Genomic DNA, 20,226 nt, shown 5'->3' on the forward strand with positions numbered 1-20,226 from the left:
TTTTAAGACTGCAATTTTCACAAAAAGTGAAATAGTGACTCTAACAGCAACTTCTACACTTTAGGAAAACAAATAAATTTTTGATTTTTTAAAAATTATCTATTACATATTGGTAAATCAATATAAGGTAAATTATAGAAAAAAACCCAAATGAAATCCTAATACAGCCAAAGGAATTTGAAACATTATTATACGCAGAATATAGACTTACACTGATTACACCCGGTAAGTCAACGAGTACCATCCTCTGGATGCCAGGCCCTTTAACGCTCAAGGATATTGTCTAACATACAGAATAGAAAACATCATTTCATGAAACACCGCAGGAAAAAAAACTTTATGTTTAATCTGAGTGTTAGTATATGTACAACCTCAGAGCTGACTGTCTGTCCTTCCTTCACACTTTTCCTCATCCTCAGCTCAATCTCATGCCTGAGAGCAGCCAGCTGTGGGACACAGAAAGAAAGAGCACAATAAATACTTTAATGAAACAACTAGTTTGAAGTTGTAGTTTCTATCAAATGGATGGATTGAAGACTGTGTCACTTACATCTTCCTCTTTGGTTAGGTCAAACTCTCGGCCACTGTCCTTGAATATGGCCACGTGGTGAGGGCCTTCACTTAATGTTACCTACACAACATAAGAGTTTTTATGTATTTAAAAAAATGAGTCAATGTTGGTTTAACTTCCCAGAATGCTTGTGTGACAACACTCAAAAACATCTTTGTTGTTCCTTATGTAAACCTGTTTATGATGACATTTTCTGACCATGTTGTGAAAAAATATTCAATTAAATAAGGGCCATATAAATATGAAATCTTTCACACACACGCGAACCACACTGGCCACACACACCTTGACGGGAGAGCGTGTCATCATCTCTCCTGAGCCCCTGGGAAATATCCTGGCTTGTGCTATCATCTCGAGCACGCTGGTCTTTCCAGCACTCTGATCGCCCACCACAACGACCTGAAGCACAAGTTTAGGAAGAGGGTGAGACCACACAAAGAGACAGGGAAAGGTAAACAGCTCAACCAAACAGCGTTGGGATAATGGAAAATGAAACAGAAGGCCTTCTGTGATCCAGTAACAATAAATGCAAGTTTGGCAACATATTTACAAAGTTTTGATGCACACTCAATCATCCACGTAAGGAAATCCCAAAAAGTTGATTCGTTGATTAACAGAATCAACCTTTCGGGTATTTAGGAAGTTGTTTGTTGATTTTTATGAGTCAAGCTATCAATTCTAACACACACCCACGAACACACACAAAAATGACACAAAAATATTGTTTCTTAAAAAACACACAGATGTTCAACAAATAAAGCTCATATGTACCCTGGGTAGGTGGTCCTGGGTGTTGTAGTTGGCATCATAGTCCGACAAGACATCCAGGACTTCAGAATACATATCAATAAGGGATTTCTACACAAGGAGACAGAACAGTAATTAATTATCAGTCTTTGAGTAATTAGCTGTCACAACAAAGAAGAGCTGGAGAATAACTAAATCTATGAAAGGCAACACTTTTTTTTATCATTAACAGATATTAATCATAATAAAATGTAACTGCCCAACACTCTGGGACCTATCTGGAAAATATTCCAGATATCTGCAATGCTCACATCTGAAAAAGCAATCCCAATTAAAGTAAAATCTAGACCAGGAAAAAGAGAATCTGTATGTGTTTAATATGTTCATAACCCACCTTCACTTTCCTTTGGTGAATGCCCTTATCATCTTTTTGCAGCACCACTTTCCTCAACTCTTTGTTTTCCTTCTCCAGTCTCTCCAGCATGCGCTGATATCTTAGCTAATGGACAAATAGCAGTGTCAAAACTAACAACCAGAAACATTTCAACATTTACATTTAAGCAAGGAGAAAGTCACAGCTACTGTACCTGAGTGCGCAGCAGCTCTTCTTGGAGCTGGTCTATCTTTTCTTTGTCAGATGACTAAAGATCACAGAAGAGACAAAAAAAAAACAAAAAAAAACAACAACAACAAACGTTAATGCTTCCTTTCTCTTCTGAATACAAGAGCTAACCCCACGACTCTCACAGAACACCTTCAAACAACTGAACTCCCACCGGCATCATAAAGGCTCAATCCGTGCATTCTGTCTACGGAGAGAGTTGAAAGTCAAGTTAATGCAAGAGAGGAACACAAATTTCAGGCACATACTATCATTCTGGCATCGCTCAGCTTCAATCAACACACTATGATTCACAAACAGGCACAAATCACAGAGTGAACTTAATCACAAATTCACTGCCATTACAGCTTAATTTTAATGATTGGACAAACTGTATTTTATTTTGTATATTATATATATGCAACATGTTTGGAACAATGAGATGTGGGACAGGAAGCAGGAGGCACAGCAGACATGGACAAATGATAGAAGAAGAAGAAAAGGAATTTAAAGCCACACCAAACTATTTCATTAAAAACCATTTCTATACTGCACAACAGGGGTAAGAAATGTTCTTCAACTTACATTCTTGCAATACATAGCAAAGATTTTTGAAAAGCTAAGAGATCGCTTCATTATTTTTAAGGAGCTTTAAGGAGCTCTTAAAGAGCTTAAGCGTGTTGATGAAGTAAATTGATAAAGAAAAGTTAGATCCACTCATGAGAGTTTAAAAAAAAGTGTAGCTCACACCATGCGGCAGGCTTCACTCCACTCCATGCAGCGCTTCTGCACAATAATGCAGTACTGCTGATGATTATCCAGCCACTTGCGTGGGAGAATGACGCTGGCTATAGTCACCATTTCTAGCAAACCCAGCTGTTGTGGTCCATGCAAGCCCTTTCAACAGCACACTGGCAAAACAAACTCAAACTACACAGTCAAAGAAGACGACTGCTTTTTAATACTGTAGAGGGTGGAATAAAATCTGCTGACAGGCCAATTTATGTGGACTACAAGTTTAACAAAAACAAATATATATACACCAACTTTACACCAGCTGAAAATCTTATGAGGTCACCGCTACAGTAACTGTTTAGTATACTCATGTGTGGTTATTTTCACACTTTTAATTGTGCCCATCAGCACCGCTGAGGTAAAGAGGCTTGAACCTTTCAGAGAGGAAACACTGATTTTCACTGGGTGTGAAGTTACTCTAGTGTTTTTTTTTTAAGGTAGCGCTGGCTGACATTACTTAGTCCAACGATTTAAATCTGTGCTGTAGCTATAAAGCTTTAGGAGTCTCTTGTATGATAGAGCAGATCTAAGCGGGACTGGACCTTCACCTTGCGTGACTGTTGAGGGGGGCTGGGGTTCGGAGCAGGCTCTGACGGTTGGGGGCGTGCACTACTGGCTGCAGCGGCCCGTCGGACCTCCTCCTCGTGCCGCTGGATCTGCTGCTGAATAAGAATGAGCTCGCCAAGCAGACCCTGCTGAGGTATGTCATAGTGAGAAAAAGGCAGGAGGCGCAACAAAAACATCTGCAGGCCACGGGGCAGGCCAGCATTACAGGCCACTGCAGTAACCCAACACAGGGCTACAGCAGAGGGCGTCTGTCTTTGTCTCTGGGATTTATTTTGTTTTTGAGTCAAAATTAAACTGTATTAATTAAGGGTTGTCATTAAAACGAATCACAGTCTTTGGCTGTGTTAATCTTGCCACCATCATCAGTGTAACTGAGCAAAGTCAGCCTCTCCTAAATCCAAAACACAGAGATGCTGAACTTTGTCAGACTGAAGGCAGAAGAGGCAACTAATACGACAACCAGTGCCTCTCAGCGAGTGGCAGCAACTGTGATACTGTTGCATTTGCTCATTATTATGCTCCACTGAGGATTTTTGGCTATCTGCTCATCATGAGTGGAACAACACTTTGCCTGAAGTTCATAATTCCTCAATAACACAACTTCTGTAAAACAAGTTTCAAGTTTTGACCAAAATGTTTAGATGTGCTGCAAAACAACGTTAAATGGACCTGAAAACAACTGGTCGGAAGTTGATGATTAACCAAGCGAAGCAGGCACTGAGATATCGGTCAGGGTGAAGCACAAAGCATACTAAATAGCAGGAAAAATAGTTCAAGAGTCCCCACCATGACGTATGTCAAATTGTGTGCATCCTTTTGCTTTTTCACTCTGTGAAATGTGCAAATAATATAATAAAAAGTGGTGTTTTGTTCATGTTGGAGACCATGATCATAGAAAAAATAGGGAATAGGAAAGTTTTGTTTTGTAAAAGCACCTCCTAATACTCCAAGTCGCTGTCACTTTCCTTTAAACTTTAGAGACTGTTAAACAAGCACACTTATACACAATCACATACACCACACATACGCACGCAGACACAAACAAGGTAAAAATAGATAAATAAATAATAGGACATGGATGCGCTGAAACAGAAAACAAAACAAACATACATACAAAGTACAAAACATACAAAACAGCACAAGGACAACAGAAATGAAATAACTGTGTAAATAAGGAAATAAAGTTAAAAGAAGCAACTATCCACCGACGTGAGACAACAGTCAATAAACTTCGCACATGTTCAGCAGTGTGTGTAAGAACTTGCAGTTAACACTTTGATTTGGTGCTGTACAGTTTGCAGGTACAGGTTTAAAACTTTGATGAAGATCAAACTACTCTAGCAGCACTTACAGACAGCTTTTTGGCAATTTACCATCTTTAATTAACACTGTTCTTGTACAAACTTTGTTCTCACTATTACACCTTTATATATCTGTGTATCGGCTGGTAAGATTGTGTTTAACTCACATTTCACATTCAGAAGAACTCACTGAATCAAAACGAACCCCAAGTAGTACACTGCTAAAGACTATGGACCTCAATCGCTGCCAGGTCTTCAAAGCACATTACATTTAAAAATGTACAATTTTTTCGAGTAATACAAACTAACATTTACGTTTCTTGGGGGGCATTTTGATTTAAATGATCATAGTTCTTTTCCTTGAAGCGAAAAGTAGCAGACAGGAGCTGAGCGAGACCAAGCTGTGTCAGAGTAAAGAGAAGAAAAACTAGGAAGTGTGAGCAGATTCTATCTACTTGCCTTTTTGTACTGCTTGTCACCAGCTTCATGTGCGACTGCAGCAGAGGAATCTGTGGCATTTAGTGGAGGATCACCTGAAGTTTCTATCAGAGGAGACATAACAACCCAGGATAAGATTACTAATGCAAATACATAAATATTATTACATGCAGCTCAAACTAGGAGAGTTGTGACTATGGCTAAAAGACCCCCGATAGAAAAATAGAAGAGCAGAAGGACTAAAATTCAAATGTCTGGAAAATGTAGCACTACATAAGTTTTTCAAGCTATTCAGGAACGTATAACAGTCTGATAATCATCAGAAAACTTAGCACAGCTAGGACTAGATGTTGAAGCACTGAAATACTGTAAATGGTTCCATCCGTTTGATGCTAACGTCTTTGACTCTGATTAACTTCCATACCTTGTTAGGAACACAGTTTTAGATGGACAAAAAGCAATTCAAGAATTGACTTCTTTAAGATCTTTACATTTAATTTTCTAATATTCCTTTGGCACCTAATCAAAACTGGTGAAATTAAGTTTTCAAGACATGTTATGACAATGCACAAGGAAAACTCTACTAAGCAACAGAATGAACATGTACAGAGAAAAATGTAGTAGCATTGGGAATAAGTATATTGATTATATCAATGGACAAATATTTTTCCTGAAGCCATTATAGGTACATTAAGTGTTAATAGTGCGTGAGTAAGAGCCAGAGACACTCCCTGCTGTTATTATGACTCCTTGCAAAGGCGTGGTCACATCTGTGTGGGAATCCCTTCAGGTAAATATTTCACATACTGTTGTGCAATGAACTACCTTTATTAATCTTAACCCATTTAAGGGTTACATTATTGTTATTTAATTAATTTCAGCTAATTGTTTGGATTGATTATTAGAATTCATTTACATCTTAATCAGCTTTGTGTTCATTTTCCAACCATTTGAATAACAATAAGTTTGAGCAAAACAAACCTGCCCCAACGATTAGTGATGAAAGAATGACAGAAGCAAAAAACCCTGGTGAGAAAAAAGGGTGGAAGTCAAAGGAGGCAAAGAATACACAACACAGTAGGACAAAGCACAGCCGAGGACAGTCCGGTTTAAAGAAAGGAAAACGGAAAAGGGGAGATACTACAGGTAAAAACAATGATCTGCATTTATGAGCTCTCCAGACCCTTTCTGTAGATTTTTCTTAAAAATAAAAAAATAAAAATTTATGCTCTAAATTAACTATGGAAAGGTAAACTTCAAGGTTTCTATGAATTTGGGGTGACTTCAAGATGCAGTAGAGAAATCTTCTACCAATTCAAGCAAAGCTTAGTCCAAGATTAGACCTTTTAACCCTCATAGTTACACTTACTGAACTCGGTAAATAGTCTGAACAATGACAGCAGCATTTAACTGCATATCCCAGGAAGATGCTCTGCTACTGCCTTCAGAGCCAAAATCATGGCCACCATGCCAGTGCTGTGGCGAGACAATTGTCAGATAGCCACAGAAAGAAAAGAGGGGAGTGGGCAGCACTACTGAGAGCTGGGTTTACACACCTAACAACAGATGCAGACCAGAAGCTCCTTTGACTTCACTACCCAAACTCACACCTGTGAAGAACGTGGAGGACAACAGGAGGGCAGGGGGGGAGGAGAAAGGAAGAACAACACAAGATAAAAATCATAAAAGACAGAAGCAAAGGGATGATGGTCAAAGCAGGGACACAGCTAGCTAGATGATGTATATTAATACAAAGATACTGCTGTGCCAGAGCTTTAAGTGACCTAGCTAATTAATAGAAAACTGTTAAAATTGATAAGAACACCCTCAAATGGGCGTCATCTTGAAAAAAGCCATTAATGTTACAGTTATCATTAGTGCCTTTTCATTATGAAAGCATAACCGATCCTTCATCATTTGTAGGCAGAATATAATATTTAGTATTTATTTAAACATTAATGCTGATGTACGATGACAAAAAACATGATCAAATCCTCATCCAGTCAAAATGCCTCCTACACAATACTCAGTGAGGCTCATTAGTACAAAGTGTGTGAATGTGTGTGTGAATGGGTGGATGACTGGATATGTAAAGCGCTTTGGGGTCCTTAGGGACTAGTAAAGCGCTATATAAATACAGGCCATTTACCATTTTATTTAAATCTAAGCTTTCATGTTCCCAGGAACAAACTTGTACTGTAGTGAAATTCCTTATCACAGGAAACGTCATACAGTTTACACAATCAGTTTGTACAGATAATGTTTTTAAATGAAAGTCATGAAATAACAGACATGTATACATTTATATTGGTATAATACCACACATAAATGCTGCACATGGACCCATCTAAATGGTGACACCATGAAACCAAAGTCAGCAATAAAACAAAATCGCAATTACTGGACGGTTCAGTTAATAAGGAATCATTTAATAACCACAACCAGAGGTAGAAAGGGTGTAGCAGAAAAATCAGCAAGTAACAGGATACAGAAGTCTACTTGCTCATTCTGCTCAGGTCCCTTAGAGGTCAGAGACCAAAAATGCAACCCTTGGAGTATGTTACAGGTAAGAAGGTAGAAGAGGAAAGCAGGTTTGCTTCAGTGAAGCTACTGTAACCTTCATTCTAAATCCTGACACTCAGATGTCTGCACATGCTATTTTTTACAATAATATGTAATTGCATTAAGTGAATGCTGATGCTTTGTTTACTCACCAGAGGTGAGGAGGCTTTTGAGGAACGTGAAGTTCTCCCCAATTTTGTCAAAGTCGGGTAGTAGTTTGGCTATTTCTTCCATCTCTGGTAGAGCTTTGGCCAGTTTATCTGCAGGTGAAAATGGATAACACAGTCAGGTGGAAAAGACAGAGCTGCAGCTCATGATACAGCTGGTGGAAAACAATGTGAGGGATTTAATCATTATTGTTTGTAAAAAAAATAAAAAAATAAAAAAAAATTACCAAGATCTATTTGTTCGCTCAGTTCCCAAACAAAATCAGGAATCACCCAGTTGTATTCACTAAAATCAGGCAGCATTTCCTTCCACTCATCATAGGTCTGGTAGAAAACATAAACAAACAAAAAAACATCACCGCTTCAGTATGTTTAACAGTTTTCCTGCATCTCACATGACAAGCAAAGCACAACACTCCACACTGACCTTCTTAGCTGTATACCCTCCTCCCACTGCACTCCCCAGCAGAATATATCTGAGCTTCAGCAACCGAGCAGCAAGGCGAGCCACCCAGAAGTTGCGCTGCTGCTGGTACCCGTGGCCCCCAGAGCCCGGGTGAGGCTTCGGCGGCCGCATGGGCAACCGAGACATGGAGGTGAAATAGCGGGCTGCTGTGCGATGAGGAGGGTGCTGAGGGTTGCCGTTTCCAGAGTAACGGTGATGGATAGCACGGGAGAGAGGGTGCAGCTTCTGCAAGGGTATCCGAAATCTCACCCCCATGTTGTTGGCCACCAGGTTCCTGCAGGCCACGCTGAGATGAGGTGTGGATGAAAAAAATAAAGACACCTCATTTCCACAGAACAGTTACAAAAGCAGTCATTTTTGTTCAAGGTAGCCCCAATAGACTGCAGCAACACGCAGGAAAGCAGATGGCACACGTTTTCAGGTTTGACATTGAACGTTATAAACAACCCAGTTTATTACAATAAATCACTTAACTAAGTGTACAGACACAGTTAACATGGGTCTGTCAATCTATCGTTTTTGTTTTTAAATAACGCAGCTGCTGTACACACTCAGCGACCGAGCTAGACTTTTAGCCGGTTTATGCTAGGGTAACGTTTATGCTGCAGTAGCACCGGCAACATAAACCAAACGCACTCCACACGTAGACAGCCGTGATAACTCCTATAATATGTGTCCTTTATCTTTCTTACTATGACATGGGGCTGCTGTCATCTACACAGAACCAGGTCGGCCGTCCTGAGCTGTCAGAGGAAGCAGCTTCATATGTGCTCTCCTCACACCGTAGCTAACCCTGGCTTCTGTTACCTTCATTAAATACAAACTCACCAGGCAGCTCTGCTCCCTACACGCAGCATGATGCTGTTAAAGCAGCTTCACGGAGATGTCGTTCAGATTCACTATTTAGGTACAGTTTAATTCATCTTCCCAAACAACACACATTTGCTTGCCCGTTGTGGCGGCTAACAAGGACACAATCGGAATGACAGTCCACTTCCGGTGAGTGGTTCCACCGCCTAAAGAGCACTGACAAAATAAACGATGTAGGGAATTGGTTCCTATACGTACCTCTGCTATAATATCTCTTTTCGGTTTGACTGCAGAGTTTTATAAATCATTTTCTAATCTCCTGGCTCCGTTTTTACTGCAGATTTTTACAGAAAGTATAGAGAATAACACCCTCCCTCCTCTTACTCAAGGTCTCATAACACTTATTCCAAAACCAAACAAAGACTTACTCTTTATTGATAATTGGAGACCCATCTCCCTGCTCAATAATGACTGTAAGATTATGGCTTTAATACTTGCTAACAGAATTAAAGAGGTCTTGGAAACAATTACTGATGAGACACAATCAGGCTTTATGAGAAACAGACACATTTCTAATAACATTAGACTGGTTTTGGATTTACTTGATTACTCTGATCTGGTACCTGACAATAGCTTCATTCTCTTCCTGGATTTTTATAAGGCTTTTGATACAATTGAACATCAATTTATTTTCCACTCTTTGGAAAAATTTGGCTTTGGCAAGTTTTTCTGTAAAGCTGTCAAAACCTTATACACAAATGGCAATGGTTCTATTAAAATGATTAACGGCTCCACCCCGAGATTTGACCTGAAACGTGGTTTTCGCCAAGGATGTCCTATTTCACCATATTTATTTTTACTTTGTACACAAATTCTTGCAACTAATATTTCAAACAGTGTTGTACAAGGAATCACCATAGCTGATAAGGAGCTCGTCATCAGCCAGTTAGCCGATGACACCACACTCTTCTCGAAGAATGCAAACCAAATCCCTCCAGCTCTTACTGTGATTAGTGATTTCTCTGAGGCCTCTGGTTTATGCCTAAATCTAAAAAAAGTGTGAGTTACTAGCAATTAAAGACTGCCCTGCAAATACTATCTGTAATATCGCTGTTAAATAAGAAGTCACATACTTGGGACTGTTAATATCCAAAGACTAAAAATCAAAACCCTACCTCTATCTGGAACTTTATACCATATTATATTTTCTCTCATTTTGGTGGCTTTAATTTTACTTTAAATTGTAATTACAATGTTGAGAAACTCCCTGTAAAGCTTTCATCCTTCCATAAGCAGGTCCTCTTAAGATAAGATAAGATAAGATAAGATAAGATAAGATAAGATAAGATAAGATAAGATAACCTTTATTAGTCCCACACGTGGGAAATTTGTTTTGTCACAGCAGGAAGTGGACAGTGCAAAAGTTATGACGCAAAAATTAGAATACAATAAGAATAAATACAGTACACAACTGTACAGAATAGAATAAAATAAAATACTATATACAGTAGAATAAAATAGAATAAAAATATACAATAAGATAAAAATAGAATACGAATGCTATATACAACTGAGTAAAAATACAACGATGCCAGAAAAGATTATTGCACTTAGTGTTATTGCACATGTGTGGATGTGTGTGCTTGATCAGTTAAAGTCTTTGTTGTGGAGTCTGACAGCAGTGGGGAGGAAAGACCTGCGAAATCTCTCCGTCCCACACCGTGGGTGCCGCAGTCTCCCACTGAAGGAGCTGCTCAGTGCTGTCACAGTCTGCTGCATGGGGTGGGAGATGTTGTCCAACAGGGATGACAGCTTAGCCGCCATTCTCCTGTCACTCACCACCTCCACTGGGTCCAGAGGGCATCCTAGAACAGAGCTGGCCCTTCGGATCACCCTGTTCAGTCTCTTCTTCTTCTTCTTAGCGTGGACCCTCATTTATAAACACAACTTCTCACCTCACAAATACCTTATCTGGAACAACAGAGATATTTTATATAAAAATAAATCACTTTTCCTGGAAACTTGGGTCCAAAATGGGATCCTATTGGTGGCTCAGCTGGTTAATAAAGAGGGACAACTACTTACTTACAACGACTTTATTGCACTATATAATTTTCCAATCAGTGTTCAGGAATTCTCAATGGTGCTTGGTGCCATACCCTCAGGGACTTTAATGTTATATAAAAACACTGACAGCTCAATCTCTACCTCAGTCACTCTCCCTGATCCAGCTGAGTCACCAATAGGAAAAATCTGCTTTTCACAGGAACTTGGTAACAGTAATAAGAAAATACGTCGTTTATTCCAAGAAGATATCGTCTCTCTCCCATATATAATATCTTATTGGAACCGATATGTTCCAGATATCAAGTGGAAGACAGTCTGGATGGTCCCCCATAAATATTTGATTGTAAATAAGGTGAAAGAAGTCTCATTTAAAATTCTACATAAATGTTAAGATAAGATAAGATAAGATAAGATAACCTTTATTAGTCCCACACGTGGGAAATTTGTTTTGTCACAGCAGGAAGTGGACAGTGCAAAAGTTATGAGGCAAAAATTAGAATACAATAAGAATAAATACAGTACACAACTGTACAGAATAGAATAAAATAATATACTATATACAGTAGAATAAAATAAAATAAATATACAATAAGATAAAAATAGAATACAAATACAAATACTATATACAACTGAGTAAAAATACAACGATGACAGAAAGGATTATTGCACTTAGTATTATTGCATATGTATGGATGTGTGTGCTTGATCAGTTAAAGTCTTTGTTGTGGAGTCTGACAGCAGTGGGGAGGAAAGACCTGCGAAATCTCTCCGTCCCACACCGTGGGTGCCGCAGTCTCCCACTGAAGGAGCTGCTCAGTGCTGTCACAGTCTGCTGCATGGGGTGGGAGACGTTGTCCAACAGGGATGACAGCTTAGCCGCCATTCTCCTGTCACTCACCACCTCCACTGGGTCCACTGGGTCCACTGGGTTATCCAGCCAGTCACTACATGGTAAAATTTAAAAGGGAAATTAATACTAATTGTACTTTCTGTGGGGATCATCCAGAAACTGTGAGACATCTTTTTTGGTACTGTTCTTTTACACAGAGATTCTGGAAGAATTTAGCAGCTTTGTTATTGTCCATATTTTAAGGGAGTTTTCTTTACGATGGGAAAATGTTTTATTCTGTTTCTTTAAGTTCCCCAAGAAGTATGATAAATGTTTACTAACAAAACACCATATTTCTGTCATTATTTTAAGGATGTGGAAATGTACATACAATCAATATCAGACTGCACCAACAAAAAGGCTCTCAAAACAATATATGTATGTGAATTTTTGCGTGTATCCTTATAATTGTTACCTTTTTCTTTTACCCTTGGCTTTTTGTGTTAATGTTCTGTTGTTTTGTATACTTCATCTGTTCGTATGTTGTATACTCATTGTTTGTTAAATAAAGTTAAAAAAAAAAAAATAATAATAATAATAATAATAATATCTCTTTTCAAATGACACCCTCGTCATCTGTGTCGGGGTTTTTAGGGATAACCATAACAATGTGCACTACATATGTTTAGGAAATAAAGCTGCCATTATTTCTTCTTTTTATACTGTGTTTTTTCGATTTTTAAATGTCTCTATAGTTCAATATAATTCAATGTTATTTATGTAATGTCAATTGACAACAACAGGTGCCCCGGAGGCTACTAGAGCATGCACCTATAGTATAAGTTTGACCATCCTAGATGACTTCCTTCTTTAGTCATTACATTCACAAGATGCACAGAAAGCGTAACTTTTCAAATACCTCAGGCTTTCGTCTCCATTTCCCTTCCTTAAGGATGGCTTCTTGATAACCAGCCTTTGCCCATTTCAGATGAAGCTTCAATGAACAGTGGCTCACACGGATCTCAGGTTTTTGTTGGATTTTTCCCTATTTTTAAAAAAAATGCATACGGTCTATGTGATGTAGATAGGACAAGTCGAGGAAAAAAGAAGTAACAGGCCTGAAACTCTTTCCAACACTGCACTTTACGCTGAGATATTTTCTGGAGAAATTGCCTGTTAATGCAAAAGTACGGTTTCATGCCTCGCAAATTATTATCTCCGGCATTTTACGTAGATTCAACTAAAAAGAAGGTAGAAAAATGCGATGGGCTGCTTGCACCTTGCCTAAAACGACCATTTTAATTTGGTTCTTTACCAAGTTGTCTGTTACAAGCAGACAGCATTGCTTTACCCTTTGAGTTAAGTGTCTTTTTATGCTTTAATCAGTCATAGCCCATTATAAAGAAAGTCTGGCTCCTTGGAAACATAATATAGGTTATGAGAGGTGACTCAAGACTTTCACACAACACTAACAAAAGTAATATATTTTAAAATGTTTTAATTTTACATGCAAATAACCCATATCCCAGTTTGGGGGTTCAATTCTGTAAATAGGCAAGCTAATGTATTTTCTGCTCAGGTTGATTCTTGTTAAATCTTCTTCCACTTCATTTTCTGTAGCATTTCAACCCTCACATTATCCTATTCACGAAAATTACTATTATCATCAAGGTTGCTTTAAAAAACATTTATTGAAAAGAAAGAAATCAAGATAAATTTGAAATACAATCCTCAGGGAAAAAGAACTTAACATAAATAAGAAATAAATTATAAAGTACAAAATTCTTTAAAAACAATTTACATCTCTGCTAAAAAGTAAATACATATACCCTCTTGCTGAGGTAAGGGACCTGCAAATAATAAGCACAGCAAATAAATTGCCCTGAAAGAAAAAACAAAAACAAAAAACCCAGATTGGCTGTGATAAAGTTATTAAATCAACTGGGTTTTTTCCCCCCATTCAGTTTGGGTTTCAACTTTTATTTCTTAATTCGTAACAAATACATGATCAAATAGACCCAGTTCCCTGAGGAAACGACATCCACGAGTGTTCATTCACTCAGATTTAATTCAGATTAAATTTAGATTTAATCTAAATGCCATTCGGTGGTGTGTTTTAAATACATGGTTTAAATAAGAGGCCAATGCTAACTGAACAGTTGGTGTCCTGTACCTGTTTAAGAGCATAGAGGTTTCAGCATAAGATCCACTGCTTCTATACAGTTGTTACAGTAAAAGGCAAAACCCGAGTAGAGGGAAAAGCAATAGTAGTACTCACACTTTGCACATCTATAGGTGGAACTGTTTGTGTTGAAGTGCACAGTGATGATGCAGCTGAGACTGAAACATTTTGCTCCTAAGCAGCTATGTATGTATGACAACAGGCCTCTGATGTTGAACAACAATGCACATTCTGCTAAATTACATTTACACTTTACATGGAAGTGTTTAAAAAACTCTAGACAAAAAAAAAAGAAAAAAGTAAAATACATACACATGACGATCAGGACAAAGATTGTCAGATGATGCTCATATTCTGAATGAGCTAAGCAGAGATGCCTAACCTACTGCAGCTGAATTCCCTTTTTGTGACAGAATTTAATTCATAGTTTACACACAAGAGAAACCAAAGAAAAAGTGAAAAACAAAACAGAAACCGATCTTTTTTTTCTTCTTCTTCTTTTTTTTTTTTTTTTAAAGAGAAATCTTTGAAATTACGATGGTGAACATTTCACTTCATCCAAACTCTAAAGGTTTGGATGAAGTTTATAACACGTTTTTGCCCAAATGATATTAATCCAAGTGCCCTAATCATACTTTGCAAAACTCGATTCAAACTATGAAATAAATGCCCAGGATTTATGCCCCCAAAACAAAGATAATGCAACTCCATAACAAAAGTGAAAGTACAGATTAATCCATAATCCAAAAATAGACAAATGATTGTAACACAGTACCAAAAAAAGTAGAAAAAGACACACCAGCCCTTTGATAATTCAAAAACCATAATTGTTTTTATAACTTTCGACTCTTCTGCACACACTAGAAATGTACATCTCATATATGATCCAACCTCTAACATTATTAACATTATCACCACTAAAAACCGTCTTTTGCTTTGTTGAAACTGACACAGGACAGATGAAACCTCTCTCTTTCACTCAGTCTTTTTTTGGAAAGAAAAAAGTGTGATGAAAAGTCTTTGGAAATATCAATAATTGTAATATTGCATTGGATTAAATTTTGTAGGTTTTTTTGCATTACATTCATTCTTAACCTCACAGGTCACCTAGAAAAAAAAAAAAAAATTAATATAGAAAAGCGAGAAAGTCGTGTGACGGATGTGACCAGTGTCAGAGCACACATGCCAAATCGCTTTCAGTCAACATGACGACACACTTTAACCATTCTGCTAATGAGCACAAAAATGCCAATGTGAGCCATGCTTTGAATTCGCATGAATACAAATCATCACATCTGCATCCCATCTATAGAGCCTTCTTTACGCACAAAGTAATAATGAACAATGCATCCAAGGAAAGGTTTATGCAACATGGAGCCCAACTTTCACATGAATGCATCTGAATAGACACTGCTGAAATGGCTTTTAGCACTGGAGCAACCTTACATTATTATTACTAATATGACAATTTCCACTGTATAGAAAAACAATCAGTGAACCAGATAAATACTTGAAGAAGAGTCAGACAATAACAGCGCTGTTAGGATGTCTGAGAATTCATTTGCTCCATTTTCCCCTGGAGGAATCAAGTTTCTTTTTAATCGTTTTTCTTTCTGTACGGCGTCACATAATCTCTAATGAGCACTCTGAAGAAACCGAACCACTACAATTCATGAAAGGCAACCTGCTGTGCTTTACACTTACACTGATACAGTTAACCTGATTTGTGCAAGTTGGTTTAAAGTGATACTACAGTCTTCCTATACTGGTTTTTAATCTGCCTGTAAAGAAGTTTGCCCATTTCTCCACGTCCATGGCTATAAATGCACAATGTAAAAAAAATCTTCATACTCTTTCATATGAGAATGCTCATCTTTCTCATCCATCTGTTTGGTCAGTAATGACTGAAACCCATTTTAAAAGACTGAACTTTCCCCATTAGATTTTATTAGGGAGAGCCTTCAATCATTTACAGCTCCTTCAAAATCTAGTGGGGTGAGTCTGAAAGACATTTCATGGAGTATTACTGTAAATGCCAAATAAAGAGGAGTGAGCATAAATACAGCTCTTGACTCTTTGCAATCAGGCTACGTGTAATATAGAAATTTGGCTGCGTAAACATCCATCTTGTACAGGTTTTGTCATTTCATGATTGCTTTAAAACAGCGAGTGGATCAGTTGCACAGCTGCTATAATGTAGTACAGTATTGTAATCAGTCTTCCATAGGAAGAAATCTCCTTTTAAAACTGAAAATGTAAGCATGTACTTCTGCCTTTTTGGAGCCACTCTAAAAAGGCTTTGAATATGCAGATGCTTAGATTCATATGGTATCATGCATGTGGTTAGCTGTCCACAATAATCAGACAGATTCATGCCGTTTCTGATGTAGATTCTTTCCTTTTTTGTAATACATAAATGTAATGTTAATCTTTCTTAATTCTATAGTTAAGCTTTGTAACTGAAGTGCTATTTCTAGCATTGCAACCATCAACTATCTTCAGAGCGTGGCCATAGAGAGCTGGTTTCATGCATGTTTTTCCATGTTTTCTGCAGACAGGACATGGCTCATACAGTAGATGCAAACAAAATATTTATGATTTAAAGTTCCACTAGCAGCCCATAATTCTATAAAGCTTATTACACACTAGAAAACAATTTGAAAGAGTAGAGAGAAGCACAGTAAGTAGAGGCGACTTTGCTAGATTTTCAGCACTAGAAGGCCAAAGCAGTATAGATCAGCGGTCCCCAACCCGGGCCGCGAGAGTTGAGGCTCAGGTGTGAAATTTATGGTTTTCAGGGGTTTTATCGGTTTTCAGCGTTATTTTGTTATCGTTTTTATCATTAACTCTGTTTTCCTGGGTCTTTTCACGTGTGTTATGAATAAATCTTCTTTTTTTTCAGTACCGGTACTAGTTTAAATTTGTTGTATTTATCCGCGACACCTTAACGGCCGGTCCGTGAAAATATTGTCGGGCATAAACCGGTCCGTGATGCAAAAAAGGTTGGGGACCGCTGGTATAGATGGATAGGGAGGTGCCAAACGGAGGCATTGCTGTTCCCAGTCAGCGTTAACAGCATATGATCCTGACAATTATTATAAAGATGCAATATTCTATGTAAATTCTATTAGTATGATATATTAACATTAATGCCAGTACTGTTAAGATAGATGAGAATTCAGTCATTTGTTTTAGAGGTAGCATGTTTGGACAAAACAAACAAAAAAACCCATAATGGAAGTACATCAAATATTCACTGTTTTTTGTTTGTTTTTTTAAACATAATCATATCCTTCTGCAGCATCAAGGTTCCCCCCCTATTATTTACCAAGCCATAATGGCCTGACTGAAAGTTGACTGAAACTTGGCATAAATTACACTTAATTTCAATCAATTTGTAAAAAAAACACTCTCCCTAACCTTCCTAACCATGGAAATGAGAAGTTCCCGAGAACAGACTGATTTTGAAACAGGTCACATCTAATTATAGCAGGTCAACAAATCATGGAACAAATTTATCTGATGGTAGATTTAAAAAATAATTCTGTATTCTTCAGATGTTTAACATGATCTCCGATAGCCAATTAGATATGAGTGTGTCTTTACTTCAAAGCAGGAATATAAAGGTACTTCCCCTTATGGGTGTGTAACTGCACAAAGCACTAAATGCAGCCAGTATACAATTGCAAACCTCCCCACAGCTGACTGAAATTCTATGTATCTACATTAGCTGCAAAAGAGCACTACACAGTAGCAATTAGAGCTTGCAATATTCACATCAGCTAAGATATGTGCAAATGTCTGTTGAGAAACACATCCTATCCAACGCCGTACTTCTCCATTCTCTGAAACACCTACACATCCCATTCCACTCTTAATCAAAACTCTAGTATTGTGGTCAATATTGTAATCTGCAGACCTTGTTATTTATGACAATCATATAAAAGGAATAACTTAATTAGGATTAAACACCTTAACTGAGATTTCTGACAGAACACGTATGTGAGAGGCTAGCTCTGGAGTGTAGTGGGCCCCGGCCTCTCTTTTCCACCCCCTTGCACACACACAAAGCGAGGTTATGCTGAACCTGTGTTGAACGTTGATTTGAAGGGGCCAATGCACCATTTTGATGGCTTTTCAATGGTTCTTCTAGACTGAGTTGAATACTGCTTAGTTTCAGTAAAGACACTGTAATAAAGGAGGATTTCAATTTGTGACATTTAAAGGTGAAACATACAAGACTGGTAGCTTAAAACTGCTTAAAAATTTACAAATTATCAGAAGATTGTATGACAGCTACTGAAGTAAGGATGATAACGAGGTAGCGCCAGCCCGTACTGAAGTGTAATACCGCACTGTATCTCAAGGTGAGACACTGAGTCACTGTTGCATAAAGCCTGCGTCAGTCTAACATGAAGGAAGGAAGAGCTCTTCCCAGAGATTGCTTTTTCTTTTATAAGGAGTAAAACAGTGGAGCCCAACCTGCTATGGTCAGTTTAAGCCTTGTGCTGTTTGCTGCACTTATCCTTCTTTGCAAATGAAAAGCAAAGTAAAAGCAGCACTACTTCCAGAGGAGCTGCTGCATGACCCTGCAAAACAACACTGACCTTTTCGAGAGTAAGGTGTTCAACATATTGCACCTTTAACGATAAATAAAAAGCGACCTGAGAGCGTGTGTGGGGGTGAACCAAAGAGAGCAAGAGTACTGAGCGAAGTTCAATGTAAATTCATTTGGTAGATGTGTGTCATAGATTTTTTTTGCGCAATAATACAGTATCTGAAACTATACAGCATTGGAGCACGAACAGTGAAGGCAAGCAGTTATCCCATGACAGTTCCATTGAAATTTACTGAACACACCTCATATGCATGTTTCCTGTATGAAAGGTAGAAGCTGAATAAGCTAGTACAGGCTGTGGGGTGCTAGGAGTTGATTATGATTTGATAGGCAGAGCCATTTTCTGGGCGTGGCTTGGCTTCAGTGGTAGTGGTGGGCTTCGGAGGCCAGTCAGGGTCCACACTGAGCTCCTGGGCAAGGTGCATGTAGCGAGCTTTGGGTCTCATCTTGCGGGGGCAACACTGGCAGGACAGACACTTGTGTCCATACAGATCATTGGCTCCCTGTGAATACCACAACATGAAAAATAATCAAATAAGTAAAACTGCAGAAAGGTTCCCGACAGACAAAGTTTGTGTGTGTTTTTTAATGAATACTTGAACAGCCAAATCAAACAAAACTGCTACATGCAAAATATAAATATGCTCATATAGTGTCAAAGTTGTAATATGCATATTTCTTGACACTGATAAACTATAGCAACTGTGCGTGCATGCAGATTAAAACAAAATTCAGCATGATTCTGGTCTACAGACAGCTTAAAGACTGAGCCTTCTCCTTAAAAACAAGCTCATGGATTCAAAGAACAAACAGACAAAGGATCTTTACATTACAAACATAGACAAAAGGGTAACTTAGAAACCACACACTGACAAAGACATTTAAGGTCTCACTATTCAAATACAAACATACTACACTTGATGAGATCCAGTGACAATGTTGAGTGATGCTAAGAAGGGCAGCAAGCAGAGGGCCTGCAGACTACCACAGGGGGTGGAGCGGTGGGGGGGAGGGGTGTGTGTCATACTTGCTAGGCAATGGGAAATATGTATTATTATTATTGTTGTTATTATTAATAAGAGTAGATGAATGTTTTGCTCAGCATTCTGCATGTCTATTGCATGGAAGCATATCACTTATTTAAATGACCTACAGTACAGAAAAACATTAAAACTACACACATTAGATATGATGAGATTATGGGTTTACTTCACCGAAGGCCAGCGCTGCTTCAATAGCAACAATCTATGACATCCAGCAATAGTTTCAACATTTGATGTCATGTGGCTCAGCCTGAATAAAACTGAGTTACCACGTTTTTAAGCCCTGACCAGAGTGCCCGTTAGAGGGACAAAGGGAGGAGCGTACAGATCAGAAGACTGAGGTTTTGCACATGCACGTGGTTAGCAGTTACATTAGTAGAAAAAAGTGGGAACAGAGAGAGAGAGAACACCACACAAGAGTAAAAAGAAAGGGCTAGAGAAAAAGGTGTCAGATATTTCCAA

At 38.3% G+C, this 20,226-nt stretch overlaps 2 protein-coding genes across 7 annotated transcripts in view; both read right to left on the minus strand.

Moving 5' to 3' along the window:
• The window catches only part of opa1 (OPA1 mitochondrial dynamin like GTPase), a 35,562-nt gene extending 26,340 nt beyond the window's left edge, over nucleotides 1-9,222 (minus strand). Inside the window, exons 1-14 of one of the 5 annotated variants that reach the window (XM_085433259.1) lie at nucleotides 9,044-9,222; nucleotides 8,177-8,501; nucleotides 7,977-8,073; nucleotides 7,735-7,842; nucleotides 6,577-6,630; nucleotides 5,042-5,124; nucleotides 3,263-3,406; nucleotides 1,906-1,959; nucleotides 1,713-1,817; nucleotides 1,343-1,429; nucleotides 857-970; nucleotides 551-631; nucleotides 372-446; nucleotides 212-283 (exon numbers count right to left, since the gene is read on the minus strand). In XM_085433259.1, coding sequence (XP_085289385.1) covers nucleotides 212-283; nucleotides 372-446; nucleotides 551-631; nucleotides 857-970; nucleotides 1,343-1,429; nucleotides 1,713-1,817; nucleotides 1,906-1,959; nucleotides 3,263-3,406; nucleotides 5,042-5,124; nucleotides 6,577-6,630; nucleotides 7,735-7,842; nucleotides 7,977-8,073; nucleotides 8,177-8,501; nucleotides 9,044-9,072 — 1,428 coding nt within the window. In that variant the 5' untranslated portion in view covers nucleotides 9,073-9,222. The other 4 variants (XM_085433260.1, XM_085433261.1, XM_085433262.1 and 1 more) reach the window with 4 other exon arrangements.
• A 4,371-nt stretch (nucleotides 9,223-13,593) lies between these two features.
• Nucleotides 13,594-20,226, minus strand: part of atp13a3 (ATPase 13A3) — a 48,177-nt gene continuing 41,544 nt past the window's right edge. For both annotated transcript variants that reach the window (XM_085433265.1, XM_085433264.1), the window contains one exon: nucleotides 13,594-19,224. In XM_085433265.1, coding sequence (XP_085289391.1) covers nucleotides 19,027-19,224 — 198 coding nt within the window. In that variant the 3' untranslated portion in view covers nucleotides 13,594-19,026. The remainder of the gene's footprint in view (nucleotides 19,225-20,226) is intronic.

Source organism: Copadichromis virginalis, linkage group LG15, assembly GCF_057382275.1.
Source record: "Copadichromis virginalis isolate Kocher_CV1m ecotype Utaka linkage group LG15, C_Virginalis_male_GT1.1, whole genome shotgun sequence".
NCBI lineage: Eukaryota > Metazoa > Chordata > Actinopteri > Cichliformes > Cichlidae > Copadichromis > Copadichromis virginalis.